The sequence below is a fragment of the Pangasianodon hypophthalmus genome, chromosome 3, assembly GCF_027358585.1.
Source record: "Pangasianodon hypophthalmus isolate fPanHyp1 chromosome 3, fPanHyp1.pri, whole genome shotgun sequence".
Taxonomy (NCBI): Eukaryota; Metazoa; Chordata; class Actinopteri; order Siluriformes; family Pangasiidae; genus Pangasianodon; species Pangasianodon hypophthalmus.
In genome coordinates this window covers 13,026,989-13,043,212 of record NC_069712.1, presented here as the reverse complement: position 1 = coordinate 13,043,212, position 16,224 = coordinate 13,026,989, and the positions used below count along the sequence as shown (strand labels likewise).

At 36.4% G+C, this 16,224-nt stretch overlaps 1 protein-coding gene across 2 annotated transcripts; it reads left to right on the top strand.

The window, feature by feature from the left end:
• The first annotated feature begins 4,256 nt into the window (after nucleotides 1-4,256).
• On the top strand, nucleotides 4,257-15,117 carry urb2 (URB2 ribosome biogenesis homolog). Of its 2 annotated transcripts, none has more exons than XM_053232885.1 (10): nucleotides 4,257-4,341; nucleotides 5,248-5,390; nucleotides 5,667-5,843; nucleotides 6,155-9,470; nucleotides 9,552-9,712; nucleotides 9,898-10,008; nucleotides 10,859-11,101; nucleotides 12,140-12,236; nucleotides 13,156-13,289; nucleotides 14,810-15,117. In XM_053232885.1, exons 2-10 carry the CDS (start codon nucleotides 5,265-5,267, stop codon nucleotides 15,005-15,007), a joined length of 4,563 nt encoding a protein of 1,520 aa, XP_053088860.1. In that variant the 5' UTR covers nucleotides 4,257-4,341; nucleotides 5,248-5,264; the 3' UTR covers nucleotides 15,008-15,117. The 2 variants fall into 2 exon arrangements, with proteins under 2 accessions (XP_053088860.1, XP_034158902.2); XM_034303011.2 differs by having other exon boundaries at nucleotides 4,284-4,341; nucleotides 5,252-5,390.
• The last annotated feature ends 1,107 nt before the right edge of the window (nucleotides 15,118-16,224 follow it).

The following is a 16,224-nucleotide window of genomic DNA, read 5'->3' as shown; positions in this document are numbered from 1 at the left end:
GATCTTGCGTTATTTCCTTATCACTTCTCGCGTGCGTTTGGTTGTGAAACGTAGTTTGCGAGCCAGACAGAGTTGTCGGCGACTCTTTCTATTGTAAAGTCATGCAGTGTGTAACCTCCTGTCGCCGATCCATAGTGCAATGTGAACACAGCAGCGACTGAATGCTACCCCAGATAGTCGTGCAGTGTGAAATACACGATGATCCGACGACTTTGAAAATCGTGTAGTGTGAACTCGGCATTATAGTCTTCTTGTATGCATAAATCATGATAATGATTAAAATGTATGATGTAAAATTCAAACTAACACATGTCTGGATGTATGAAATTTTACAAAAATATCCTTAAAAGATTAGTCATTATTTGGGTATCTGCCACACCTAATGAAGCCCATCAAGAGCCACAAGGCTTAAACATTTAAAGAAATCAAAGGGAAAAGCTCCCATACTAACTTCCCTTATCTATTTGTTTAATTCTGGCTACATACATATATATATATATATATATATATATATATATATATATATATATATATATATATATATATATATAGTAGTTTTACATACACACACAATAATGTATATATATATATAATAATTTACATACACACACAATAATGTGTGTGTATATATATATATATATATATATATATATATATATATATATATATATATATATATATTATTGTGTGTGTGTGTGTGTGTGTGTAAAACTACAATAATTGGGGTTGTTCAATGTGACCATATTCCCATATTCGCAGAAGTTTTTTCTTTAACTGGTTTGTTGAAATGTATAAATGCATTAAATATCTTTTTTTTAAATTGGATATGGTAGTTGTAAAATTCATAAAATTAAAAAAAAAAAAAAAAGTTATATGGGATATTTTGAGTTTGGTTTGCCACCAATTATATTGACCATTAGGCTGTTTTTTTTTTTTTTTTTTTTTGTTAGAGCACACATGGCAACCCTAAACACTGGAGCAGCCAGGCTAGTATATAAATGTAAGCCAAAAAAAAAAAAAAGTTTAATGATTACTGTGTATTGAATGCATGTTTATGCAGGTTACTGTGATGCTTTTTGTCAGAATTTGATCCAGAGTCTCACTGCAGCCCTGCACAGCTCTCTACACATACATCTACATAGTAAATGTTCTGCTCTGTAAATATTACATCCTGCAGCATTTTGTTTTTCACATTAATAAAAAAAAAAAAAAAGACTTGGTGGCACAGCAGGTAGTCTTGCTGCCTCACAGCTCCAGAGTCCCTGATTCAATCCTGAGCTCATGTTACTGTCTGTGTAGAATTTCTGTTGGGTTACCCCCAGTTACCTGGTTTCCTCCTACTTTCCAAAGGCATGCCACTAGGTGGACTAGCTACACTACACTGCCTTGGTGTGAATGTGTGTGTACATGGTACCCTGTAATGGACTGGTGTCCCATCCAGAGTGTATGCCCACTTTGCGGCCAGTGTTCACAGGATTGGCTCTGTATCAAACACAACCTTTACCAGGATAAAACAGTTACTAAAGATGAATGAATGATGATTGATTTTGTAAAAATAAACGCCATACTCAAAAGTAATACTACAGTACTGATCTCTACTATCCCTAGTACAGACTACCTACCCTACTATGACTACCTTTCTTAACAGTATGTGTAACAGTAACCTATTTAATAGTTACTTGTTGACAAGTGAATGCAAGCAACATACCGAAACTAGCGTTTTCTGTCCTGTGTTTTGAAGACTAATGTTAACTGCCACAGGTAATAGTTAAATTATCAGCTTTCACCTGTTTTGTGCAAGCCATTAGCATGTTTCATACTAATAAATTAGTTTAATCCTTTTTATATAAGAACCTTACTCTATGTATTATGTATTCTAAACAAACAATATGTGCAACTGCATTTTTCACAATTCAATATACATATATAGTGAACCTTTTACACATACATGACAATATAATGCATACCTTTTAATGACCTCTTTTTAAGCGCATTGGATGATGCCCTGTCACACATTGAGGACTAAAGTAAGGCTGACATTGTCACTAACTATTATAATTTTGTTTAGTCCTGTTTCTATGTACAACAATATTGTTGTTACCCCCTCCATCAAATGACAGGAAGCATCACTGAGTGGATATTTGTTGGGGGAAACCACATTGCACACACTACTAAGACTCAGTCAGGTGGACCTGCTAATATGATTATTTATGAAATAAAATTAGGCATACTTCTCTGCCCACAACAATGTCACATTGACAATGAAGTACTTTATCCCTTTTTTAACTATCATGGGTTGTACAATAAATATGAGAAATTACAGCTATTGTTATCATTTTATACACAAAGGGCTATACAACAATAATTATTTCTGTAATTTGATTAATTTACTGGATATATAAAATATGTAAATATGCTTCAGCACGTCTTCAAAGCCTCAAGTGTGTTTGAAGTGACTTTAATTAAAAAAAAAAAAAAGTAAAGCCATTAGTGCCAAGGTAACAATACAGTTTAAAAATGAAAACTTAACTTTTTAAAGTTTCAACACAAAGCAAGTATTTCACCAGGGGGATCCCTGTAAGGAGTAGACTTTTTTCCCCAGATCAGATTAGATCAGATCAAATCCTCACTTTATATCGGTACTTTTATGTATATTTTTATGTATATATTTTTTCTCTATATTTAATATTTTTCTATATTTTCTTTTTTACGTCGGAGCAGTTGTATAAAGCATTTCACTGCAAGTCGTACTGTGTATGGTTATGCATGTGACAAATAAAATTTGACTTTGAAATTGAAATTTGATTACATTATTATTATGTCTTAAGATTATAACATAAAACTGAAATTCGGTCTTGGAGACGGTATAATGAGGATAAAGCAAAAACTATTTCCATGTCGAAGTCAGCAGGAAAGGATGCTAGTGTTTATTAGGCAAAGGCATGGCGGAAACCGCTTTAGTCTGCGTATAAGTACTTCCGGTTTTTGTAACAAAAAAAAAAAAAAAAATCAATTCTCAGACATGTTCGAGGATGCACGATTCATCGATTCAAGCGCACCAACAGGGATTGCATTGCTGCTAGAATTATTGTTTTGCTCTGATGTACTGATAGTGTTTCATAGTCTGAGCTTTTTTTCCCATGAGAATGTATGAAATAAACGACTTGTGTTTACAGATACTACAAAGAATCGCCATTAGGTTTGTACTCTAAACCCACGGTTCCTGATAAACCAAACAGGAACTGAAAAAAAAGATTTGTTCTCACAACATGTCAGGGAAAAAAGAACACATACCCAGAACCAGTAAATGTTAGCAGCCACATAAGTAGTCACTTGGTGGTGTGGAGCAAGAACTATAAAAATAATAGCTATAGATGTTACTTTAATTATTCTAGTTACACACCTAAGTGACTGTTTTTTGGGGAACCATTTCATAACATTCATAACATTGTTAGAACATTTTATTTTGGTCAACAATGCCAGCACTGTCCCAAGCTGAATGTATGCATATATTATTATTGTTGTTGTGTGTATATATATATATATATATATATATATATATATATATATATATATATATATATATATATATATATATATATATATATATATATGTGTGTGTGTGTGTGTGTGTGTATTAATGTAGCTTGTTACATTAGAAAGTGAGTGTGCCAGTACTGCTTTATTAGATACAATCATTAGTGGGAACCTTATGACAGCCAACCAGGTTTTATTCAATCAGAATACCAACAGGTTTGTATATTTGTATATGGATGAGAAGGTTCCCTTAAGCTGATTCAAGGGTCCAGAGTGGTTGAAATTATTTGACAGTTATGGGACGTTAGGGGAATGTTCTCTGAACCTTAATGCAAGACAAAACACAAAGGTTATATCTTCTGCAAAGAAAAATTTCTTGATAAATCAAACAGGAACTAAAAAAGATTTGTTCTCAGAACACATCGGGAACAAAAACCAAACTTTCCCAGAATGTTCTTGCAGCCAGTAACTGTTAGTCACTTAAAATTAATCCAAACATCAGTGACTTAAAGAAACAAGCATAACTAGGCTATATCAACTTCATTTTAAAATATTTTAATAAAACTAGTGAGTCATTTTAATATGATACAAAATATATAAAATGTTTCAAACGTCAAGGAGGTGTAGGAATAAAAGATAGCCCAGGGTTGAGAACATGTATGACCACATTACAAAGATTAGTGCAAAGATTGTAGTTGTAATAAAATCACCCACTATCACAATAGTCAATCGATTACTACTGTCTGGGGGAAAGTGCACGGGGCGACGTTACAACTTAAACAGGAACACGTGTGTGATGTGACTGTAAGTATTCGGGATGTTAAGGGAGAATAATTGCTCTAAAAAAAAATCAACTTACATTTCTTGTATGTAAGATGTCCTGTATCTTCTGTATAAACGCATGACAGCGTCATATTTAACAAGATTTCAATGTTTGCGATCATTAAAATAACGAGCGAGGAGGGAAAAACTTGTGCCTCGAGTATAACCGTTATTAAAACTGCTATAACATTTTTTTTGTAAACATTTAGTTCATGTTAATCCTTGGATAGTTAAATTTTCTTTATCTAAATCTAATCATACTGGTGGAAAAGTATGCAAGTGTTTTTTGCATCTAGGAACTGTAGTGTAAAAATATGAATCATGAACCCCCAAACGATCAGAGATTTATTTTATAAACATAATAAAACTATTTAAATAATAGGCTCGTTAAGCAAATGTGTACCATCATGTTTAGTTATGGGAGCCATTTTTATTCTAATTCCTTTAAACCCACAGAACAAAAATCAGTCACACTGGTTTAAAATCTAAATTTTAAACATTACATATTTTTCCTAATATTATTAAAATCACACTTAAACTGAAGTTGATATTTATATGTTTCTATAAAGTTATGAAGCATTAATAAACCAGTTAGTTCAAGTGACCGATCAATTACCATTACAAGTATAATGACTTTAATGTGGTTTTATCATGGTTTTGTCCACAGTAATGTCATTAAAAATGGCTGTGTGTTTACCCCATCAGAACCGTGGGTGTAACCCTGGTCCTGGAGAACCCCCTGTCCTGCACATTTTATTATTTTCCCTACTCCCAACACAACAGTTAATCACCCAATTAACACCAGTTCCTAAGTTGAAATGTTCATTAATAAATGTATGTGCTCTTGGTAATTATTGATTTGTGTTTTCCCCCCTATTTTCTTATCAGCTAGACTTGCTTTAAAAATGACTGCCGTCTACTCTGGCATCCATCAAAAGCTGAACAGCCATCTCACACCATGGCCAGATAAGCTGAAGCTGGCTCGATTTGCATGGGTATCCAGTCAGTGCTTTCTTCCAAATAAGGAACAGGTTAATATTCATTGTCTTTCTCATGCTTTGGGATTTTGAAGTAATTAATGTCATGTTTGACATTGTCACATTGGACAAGCGTTTAAGTCTTTTATTTCTGATAACAATACAGTTATACATAGCATGATCTACAAAATTAGGTCTAATTGTTAAGATGACATGTATCATCTAAGAATACACAAATTATACACAACTCTCAGATTGCACATCTTTTATTGTCTTTTTATTCTTTATCCTGTTCCTGTCATTTTATCTGTCATTGTTTTTTCTTTTCAGTTTTTGTTTGACTGGGTTGCTCGTGCCCTTTCCGGTTATTACAGCAAGAAAGTAGAGGTGCCACAGGAGGTCTTAGAGGGCTTATGGACTTACCTGAATGAAATTCTTCATAGTAAGAAGCTTTGCAATGTCCTGAGCACGGGAAAGACCATTAACATACACCCAACAGTTCCCCAGGTATCTAATGCGCAACACAGACCAATTTCAGGGTTTTGATTTTGTTTTATATACTGCTAAGCTATATACTGTCTTCAAATGTTTAATAATTTTATTAAACGTATTAGTGCCAGTTTGTCTTACTTATTATGATGTGCATACTTAGGTGGTAAAATCTTTTATCGTCCAAAAATAAGTTTTTTACTTGTCAAAAAAGTACACTTATAAGAGTACACTTATCAGAATCCTCAGATGGATACTGAAAATTGCTTCAGACTAACCCTAAACATCAACATTTTTGCATTTTTTACCAATTTTTTCTTTTTTCATAGATGATCAATGAAAGGATTCTGGAAAGCACTTCAGGGACTCTGTCTGTCAATCTGTGCACTATTTTGAGTTGTTGTGAAGGGATCTTGACGATTCCTGTCCTAGCTGTGACATACACTGCTAAATATGAGCTGCTGGTGGAGCTTGCAGTTAGGACCTGTGGCCTGGCCTGTTTTCAACTCCAGCAACAGGAATCTACAAAACCTCTTTCAGTTAAGGCGTTTGAGGTTCTGCTTCTTGTACTCAGCACCTATTTGACTGTGCAGAGGCAGCAAGGAAACCCTAAGAGAGTTTTTGTTCAGGTGACAGAGCACCTTCTTCAGCCACTCTGCCTGTTAAGACACTTATTAACCTCTAGGACATGGACAGAGAAGGATGATACAAGGATCCGGCAACACATGAGCAAAGAGATCCGGAACAAAGTGGACTTGATTCTTCAGTCTGCTCTTTTCTACCACGAGCACCTACAGTACTACAAAGAAGAAGTTCTCCCATCGGAACAAAGATCAGGTGGAAGAAAGGGCTCAATAGGCAAAACTTTGCTCTGCCCTGCTGCAACCATTTTGTCAAAGCTTGTCCATGGACATGATGCTAATGAAGAGTCTTTCTTTTATGGTGTCCAATCCAGTTCTCTGCCAGTGCTCTTCAAATTTTCTTTAGATGCATTTTGCAAAGGAGGAGAGAACAAGCTGGTATGCTTTCATCTCATGACAAAGTTTGTTGCTGCTCTAGACTTTACAGAAGATCTGAACATCAAAGAAACATTTAATGAGGCAAACTGGAGCTTTGCTCTGCTTGCCTTAGAGAACATTTTGAACTCCTGTTTGGCTGGAGATATCTATAATGTAGCTGCAGATAAAATACATCATGGAGAGGTCCAGTTCAATTTCTACAGGAAAGTGGCTCAGCTTTTATTCAATAATTCGCAGACAGGCATCCCAGCTTGGTACCGCTGCCTGAAAATATTGCTGGCATTAAACCACCAAATTCTAGAGCCTGATCTCGATGAGCTTGTCTCCTCAGTCTGGGTGGATGCCGACAACATGGAATTGCGGGTGAAGAAAGCTCGAGAGACACTCGTTTGTGCAGTTCTTCAGACCTACGCGAAGCTACGCCAGCTGCCAAGACTCATCGAGGAACTTCTGGTCATAATCTGTCGACCAGCTGCTGATGAACTGAGGCAGGAGTTGTTGCCTGAGGCTTTGCAAAATTGTTTAGGTCAGTGTCTCTTAGACAACCCTCCTAGCCAGAATCTTGAAATCTGCAGACTTATTCTGGAGAAGATGCAAAACGATCTCCCTTATGTCCAAGACGGAAGAAGGGAGTCTGCACTAAAGATGTTTTCTCTGAGTGTTCTCATGCATGCAGTGGTCTTTAGTCTTAAGACTCTAGATGACAGCACTCCTTTGCCCATAGTCAGACAAACTCAAAGTCTAATGGAGGAGATGCTTAAGTTTGTTAGGTCTCTGCTGCAGCGTCTTGAGGGAGTTTCGATTACAGACAGCCTCTGGGTAGAGAAGATTCAAGAAGCAAGTCTTCTCCTTACTCACACTTGGCATGAGGCAGACAGCCTCTTTCAAATTCATTGCAGTAAATACACTTCCCCAGCTGGTCCAACTAGTGATGTCAGTCCTATCTCTGATACAGTACAGAAAGTTTGGGCACTTACTAAATCAGGAGGCCAAGTCACTAGTCCACTGAGCAAGTTTCTTCAAAAGCTTCTTGCTCTCCACAGAATGAAGAGACACTCACTCATCTCACCTTCACTTACTCTCGACATGGACACACAAGATATTCTTCATGAAACTGCTCAAGTTGTGGTAAATAGTGAAGAACTTTCGGTAAACCTGTACACCGACCAAACGTGGGACCGTCAGTTTTGCAGTGTTAATAGTGACACCTATCCAGTGGCCTTCTGGTTTCTCGTAACCACCAACCTGCCATTAATTGCTCCATACCTCCCACAGGAGGTTATATCTCGTATAGCAGACACCATCCTGAACTCCCTGCTTCAGGGTCACTCAGGAAGCAATATGGAGAAGACTGATCTTTCGTTCCTACTGATTTCCAAACAATTGCTTGAAAGCACGGTTCTTTGTGAGTTGCCCAACTTGCACTCAGCAGTGGTGACTTCTATGACAGACAAGTTTTTTGGACTGCCAAGTGCTCCTGATGTACACTCCTTTTGTCCCTCGTTTTTTAAATCCTGCACCGAAATTGGTGTTGCATCTGAAGGCAAAGAAGGACGCATTGCTGAGATCTCATCCTCTTTTAACAGACTGAAAGCCATAGCACAAGAAATTATGGACTGTGCTTCATCTGGTGCTTCTATCCCCATATCTGAAACACAAGTAGACACTCTTCTGCAGTTAGTCAGGATAACAAGTGTCCTAAATCCATATGCAATATCTCCTGAAGATTACTTAGGACTTTTTCTGGGTTTGTTCTTCATGACGCTTTGCGTGCAGCGTAATGAAAATGGGGCACTTTCAGTACCAGTCAACCTTTTGAAAGAGCTTTTTGGCCTCATGGATTCACTCTTGGTGGGGAAAAATTCTCATACAATCCTCAAAGTTGTACATGGTAGTACGCTCTTGGAGGCAGCTATGACCTCTCTTTTCTCTCGCTTTGATAAGGCTCTATTTCAGAGTGTGGACAGATCGGCTTGGTTTTCTTTTCTCCAGTCAATCCAAGCTTTCATTCGCAGTATAACATATGTTATACTTGAGCGAAAAAGCAGTGTGCGAATCAATCTGGACAAGTTCACCAGTTTTATGATTGATAGAGCTTGTGCGGTTGGAACATCATCTGTGGATTCTGGAGATTGTGATGAAGCTCTGTACTCATTTCAGCTTCACTTGGCCACCTTGAGCACACTTTGTAATGAAATGATGTCTGTGCTTGGAAAAAGTCCTCAGCTGGATGAGGCTCTGACTCAGTTGTTGGGGAAGATCATCTCCATAATGGGGCCTGCCACTCAGACTGCGCTAATGGGAAGGGCAGACAGTGGGCTCAGACAGTCATTCTCTATTGATGTGGTGACTGTGATGATCAAGAGTGAGCTAGCAATTGTCTCTCATCAGACCCAGGATATTGGTGATGGTGATCAACACCACAAGTTATCCAACATGGCACTGTACAATACCTTTGGCCAGCAGATTTTGGAGGAAATATACCTAGCACCACAACCCATGGAGTTTCTCATATCATCTCTCCATTATCTATCAGCATTTTACATGGCTGCAGAAAAAACTCAGGAATCCAATCTTGACAGTCTCCATTTTAAGATTCTGCAGAGTGTTTATAAGCTATTATCAAGTAAGTGTCCAATTGAAATGATCTTGTTCCAAAGTTAAGCCTTTATCTTTGAACACTTTACCTAAAATTCATGTCCCATAGGTGCATGGCTTTCTGTATCAGAAGTAAAAGAACTGGAGGTCCCACTTAGGATCCTGCTTACTCAGCTGATGGTCAGCTCTTCAGAAGAGCAACTCCAGTCACTATTTCTCATGATCCGGGGTGGACTTGTTGCATCGCAGATTGAAGTAGGCTACCACAAAGTGAGTTGGTATTTCAGAACATGATATTGATCCAAATTAAGCCCAACAACACACGGCATTATACTATATATATATATATATATATATATATATATATATATATATATATATATATATATATATGTATATGTATATATCCATTCCTACTAAATGAAAATATGTGCAATATGTATCAACTTTGACAGGATGTTTTTGCAGCTGTGACTCTAATAAAGCTGCTTGCCAGCTGTTCACTGTCAGAGGCCTCCTCAGAGATGTTCTGGCGTACTGTTCCTCAGATCATGTCTTCTCTTGTTGTGAGTATTTCATTGGAGCCTTGGTTTAAATGTACTCACTCAATTTGTTAATCAGATTTGTTTAATTTTCTGCTGACATGAACATGAACTCACTGATTTGTAGCAATCTATTTGAGGTACTGCCATTGGGCCTAAATTAATGTGACATAAAGACATCTGATTAGGTCTGTCATACAAAAGATTTTGTCTTCATTTTATTGTGACTATTGAAAATTTCACAAGGGGAAGATGTTGGCTTAGCTAAGCTAACATATCAATAACAGTATTCCTGATATATATTTGCTGTTTGAATTCATAAAAATCTGATTCTGAATTAAGGCTGCACTACCTATATGAAAACCAAAAATAATTAAAGGAATTTGTATTTTATTGTGTGGAGTTTTATTGTGTGGATAGATTTGTTTTGATAAATATTGTGTTGATTTGCAGTTTGAAGCATGTATTTATTTAAATGTAATCATTTTTATTGAGTAAAGCCATATGGTCAGTCCAAAAGACAAACATGATTCATTGTGAACAAAGGACATATCTGTCAAAAGAATAAAATATGACTAAACAGGTTAACACCGCACTCATTAACAGAAGGATTATGTTGCAGGGGCATTTGCTGTGGTTAAAGTGGTCTTTGCCTTTAAATTGTACAATTTAATTCATCTGTAGTACATATGTGTAATGAAATGTAAAACTTCTTGGAATCTTTTTCAAAGTGTCCTGGGTCACAAATTTGATATTTGCCAGGAGTGTTTTGAATTCCTAATAGTGCAAATGTTGTACACATCAAGTAAATGTAAGGATGTTAACTTTAAGATTGTATTAACTGTGCCTACTTTAATTTTCTTTTTTGTTTCAGTTCGTGGTAAGAGCATCTGGTCAAGTGTCTTCTCTAACTAGTATACTAACTGTGCCAGTGGTAGAGACTCTAATTACTCTCCTTCGTCAAGGAGAAACTCACATCTCTGACCCACACCATGTTATCCTGGTGCTGGGAGCTCTTGAGTTTGTGCCTCTGGAAAACCAGTGCATAGAGGATTACTATTCAGCCTTCCATGCCATCCATGAAGCCTTGTATGCCATCATCCTCTGCTACCCTAAGGTAAGTGACCTTCTCTTGGCAGGGTACCTGTAGACTGTGCCTGAGTGCCTCACTTTAAATTTAACTGTGTTAATAATTGGTGGTTTCACATCCAGAAACGAGATTAGGAAAAATCTGAACTGTATGTTTCATGTGTAACAAAATTAAAAGCATTTGTGTACACTAATGTGTACACTAACTTCAGTGCATCCTGAATCAGCAGACAGTGATGGGACTTTTTTAAACCTCACGTGAATGGAAAAAGATACAAAAAGTAATATTTAAAAGGATTTTATTAGAGCCCTTTCTTTTAGGTTTGATGTTGGTTTGATTTTTCTTTTCCTTTTTTTCGGTAAAATTGTCTTCAGCGCACCGTTTCTTGACATGTGAGGGGGAAAAAAAAGACTACTTCAAATTCATACAAAACAGAAAAAATCTTCAGTGTAATGTGCTAAAAAATGTTAAAACATTTTTAAATGCTAAAACCTCTCCATGATGTTTTCCACTCGCCCAAAAAAATGAATTACAATTTAGTTCAAATACTGATTTTGTTAAAAAGAGCCAAAAAAAAAATAAAAAATCATCCCCAACAGAGTTTTGGACTGATGGTATTCCTAGTTTGTGACCTAGTGAGCCAATATCAGAATGTTTTTTTTGATAGACTTCAAAGCACTATTGTAAGTCTTTCTGGATAAGGGCGTCTGCCAAATGCCATAAATGTAAATGTAAAATGTAAACCAGCTAGCTTTCTAAACCCACAGACCAACAGAGAACTTGAATAATTGTTCACCCTAATGAAGAATTTGAATTGTACTTATGAACATTTTGGATAGATTGGTTGAATTCTTCATTTAGGTATTGTCTCTCTTAAAAATTTATCTTGTTACAACTGAATTAAGAAGATAGTAAAAATAAATTGATTGTGTGAACAGTAAACATTTCAGGATTTCAGTGTATTAGTGAATTTAGCTGCATTCCTGTGAAAAATGTTTTCAGCCAATTGTCTCCAGTATGTGATTTTTAAATTTTTTTTTAAACTCTGTCTCTCAATGGGCATAGGTGATGCTGAAAGCTTCTCCAGTCTTCCTGAACTGTTTTTATCGTCTGGTGGCATCCATCATACGTGAGGGCAGGCAAAAAGGGGAGAATGAGAAAGGTGGGCCAAGTCAGCCCTTTATTTACTACTTTACTAACTGCTGAAACTCAACATGCTGTCAGTGTGGTATTTTCAATAAAATGTGAGAATCAGAGGTTTAGACATAGTTTATTTAAAATTCCCAGTATGAATCGTGATGAAATAATAATCACGATATTACATTGTACCATGTGTAGTTTTATGTATTATTTACATTTACATGTATTAACCTCAAGTGGGTCCCTGGAGGACTAGTGGTTAAGCCTCGGCGCTCTCACCGCTGGGGCTAGGGTTCGATTCCCGGCCAGGGAACCAACCCCAGTTGCTGGGGTTGCACACGACAGTGCACTCCCAGTGCTGGGCCCAAGCTCGGATAAAAATCGGGAGGGTTGCATCGTAAAAACTGCCAAATCAAATATGCGGACCAATGATCCGCTGTGGCGACACATAACGGGAGCAGCCGAAAGAGGAACAACAACATGTATTAACCTCAAGTATATGGACATATTTGTATTTTATGCAAGCCTATTCTTTTTAATGATTTTGTAGTACACTGTAGTACGTGTACATAAGTATGACTGGTTAACGAAGTCAAAACATATTTTAAAATGAAGCAGTATTCATCTGCATCAGGAAGTAAATTTGCATTACAGTTTCTAGTAATAGATGCTCATTAATTTTTAGACTGAATTATAAAGAATAGAAGTGAACATGATAAAGCAATCTGCTCTATACTGCTGTGTAATAAGTATGATAATGCTTTAAAATGAGTTATAATATTGCTTTAGATATACTTGGTCTATTTTTAAAGATATGTTCAGATCGATCAAACCTCTGTGTATTATTTGTTTGTTTTAGCTATAAAATGCAATCAAATTATAATCTTTCTCAGAGACTTCTTCATGTTACTTAGGATTAATCATAATACATCTTTGTCTAGGAAATGATTCTGAGAAGCTTTTAAAGTGTGCCATGCTAGTGGAGCGGATGTACACCCATATTGGCACCGCAGCAGAGGGTTTCACGGTCCTGAACTCTTTCATTGTGGCTCAGTATGTCACTGAACTTCAGAAGGTAAAATCTTTAGCTCACAGACATTAAACAGTTCTGTCTCAGCATTATATTAAATTAATGAAGAATATTTAAGTGCTGTCTCAGCAGGAGTTTAGTGGAACCAGTTATTCCACTTATGGTAGCAAGAAAAAACAGTTTTTGTGAAAATTAAAACAATTGGTGATTGATGAAATTTAAGAATTCTCAATGGTGTGTGAGATATGACAGGTAACAAAGAAGCAACATTAAGTGTCTTACCTTATGTTCTCACTAGCAAGCAACAAAGCAGCAGGGGACCAGTCAGTTTCTGTGTACCTGTGCAACATGGAGCTGAGAAATGATATATTCTCAATTCTGTGCAAACTAGGTATTGCATGGCTGTAGTGAGGAGAATGAGGGGCATAGAGGCAGGCATAAGAGAGAGCACAAGTCTGTTTATTTTTCTTTGGGCTATGCTTTTCAGAATCAAAGTTGTCACTTTGACGCACACAAGCTCATCAGTATGCTGTCAAATCATGGATTTTATCAACTCGCACTGGATCTCTTGTTTGGCTTTTTCAGCAGCTCCTGAAACAGACACACACACAAAAATCAGCACCTTTAATCACACACAGGTGTACGCTACTTCATTACCACGCATTCTCCTCAACTCTGCCCTCCATTTACAAACTTTCCCTGCCAGTGTCAAATCCAAACAAATTCCAAACAGCTACAATGATTTCTCAGACCAATCCTACAGCACATGTGGCCACAACTTTAGTTTCTATCCGCTATTAAGATCCCATTTACTATTTGATGCTCAAAAACGGAAGATAAAACATGATTTCATCTTATCCTGACATTTACAACCTCTCATTAAATGTGCATAGAGACAATACAAATTAAAATATACTTGGACGGAAATAGAGAGATCGTTGGTGCCTTTGGTAAGTGATAGCATGCAGTGGTATGAGATCTTCTAACGAAGGTAGTAAATAAACAAAATAAACAAACGTGGTGTGTATAAATTGTAAAGTCAGGTGTAGGCTATAGATTGCAGCAACTACCATTTTTCATCAGAACTGAAAAAAAAGCTGAACAGTCCACATACACAAGCGACAACAGTAGCAGTCTCTACACGCCCACAAGAAACAACCTACAAGAGACACAGGTGACTTGTTGCTCTCTAGTGTGTTTGTAGGCTTTGTAAAGTGTTGAGCCACCATGAGCCACTAGAACAGCTTCAGTGAGCCTTGACATAGGTTCTGCATGTCCTTGGAACTGTACTGGATGGATGAACCATTCTGCCAATCATATTCCCTTAGATGGTGTTTTGATGGTGGTGGTGGAAAACCCTGTCTTACATGTTGTTCTAAAAATATCCATTTTCCTGACTTGGCGTTACATTGATGACAAATAAAGAAAATAGCAGAATTATCCACTATTAAGGAATGTATTAATTTGATCATGTACATCATTAGAGTTCTGCTTAATGCTTCTCTGTGTACAATAGCTTACTGCATCAGTAATGAAGGCCATGCTTCTTTGTTTAATTTGTCAAGGTGACACTTCGACCAGAAATCAAGGCACACCTGACAGAAGGCATCTACTGCATCCTGGACCAGTGTGTCGAACAGGATATAAAGTTCTTGAACAGGACATTGCAAATGGGTGTTAAGGAAGTATTCAGTGAGCTCTACAAAAATTATACACACTATCATAAATCTCAAAGGCAAGGGGAAGAGAAGTATACTGTCTAACCCCATTATCAACAAACTGATTTTTGTAAGAATTGTTGTTTTTTATGTTTTCTATTACTGTTGTTTGACTTGGATAACAAGTGGAGGAGAAATAAATGAACTTCTGTGAAGCATGGGTTGAGCAGGCTTATTTCAAAGTATGGTGCTATTAATGTGAGAATACTATAAAAAAACACAAATAATTTCCCCAACAGAAATTTTTACATCATATATATATTTTAAAAAATCTGTTTCCAAGTGGTAACTGAAGGAATATGTTACTGACTTGGTTTCCATGACTACCTGGTACCTTTGGTGGTTTGAAAAGAATAGGTTTGAGACAAGAATGGGAAACACTGACTCAACTGTGATGTGTTATTGCTGCAAGATATTGTGGTTGCAGCACCTCAGAAAACTTGCACACTGCTCTCTCAAGAGTTTCCTGAAAACATAAAGGGCACAAATACTGAAATAAGAGCTTTTTAACAACAATAAGGGCATCGAACGTTGGTTTAAATGCTATGATAAAGGAGATTTAAATAAAGGAGATTTAAATGGTCAGGCTTAACAGTGTTACCCAGTTTTTAAATTTGAGTTTGGTCAGATGAAAAAGAAAGGAATTTGAGATGATTGCATATTGTGGAATAATCTAATTAATCAGCTGTATCATGCTCAAAATTATTGAGTGCGGTATTATTTAAAAACACATAAGGGAAAAATTGGTGGAATCAATTTAATGTAGAATGTCAGACACAAACAGTACGGTGCATACAATGTTATATGTAAACATTATGTTCATATTATGCTGTGTTTGGCTTTGTATCACAGGTTTGCCTTGCCATAATTGCATCTCTTCAATTGCAGTAATTTACTTACTTTTATTATTAATTGTAAACCTTTTTTTCATAAAGATGTATTGTTCTGTTAAAAATTTTAAATTTGCATCATTATTGAAAACAGAAGTGAATAGCCACTGACATGGAGGTCCAAATTAACTGGTATTCTGAATACCATAGAGGAAAAATCTCCCATTAAATGCCATCTTTCTTTCAGCCAAAACACCTTATTTTTTAAACTTGATAGAAAGCAATAGGAACAATTTAAATTTAAGAGTATGTAAATTAATAAAATGATCAAGCCTTTTATGATTCTAAAATTCCTCCAGACTTTTAGTGATTGGTATATACAGTGTATACATATAAGTAGAAAAAAAAAAAGAAACCAGACAGGTTAAACTC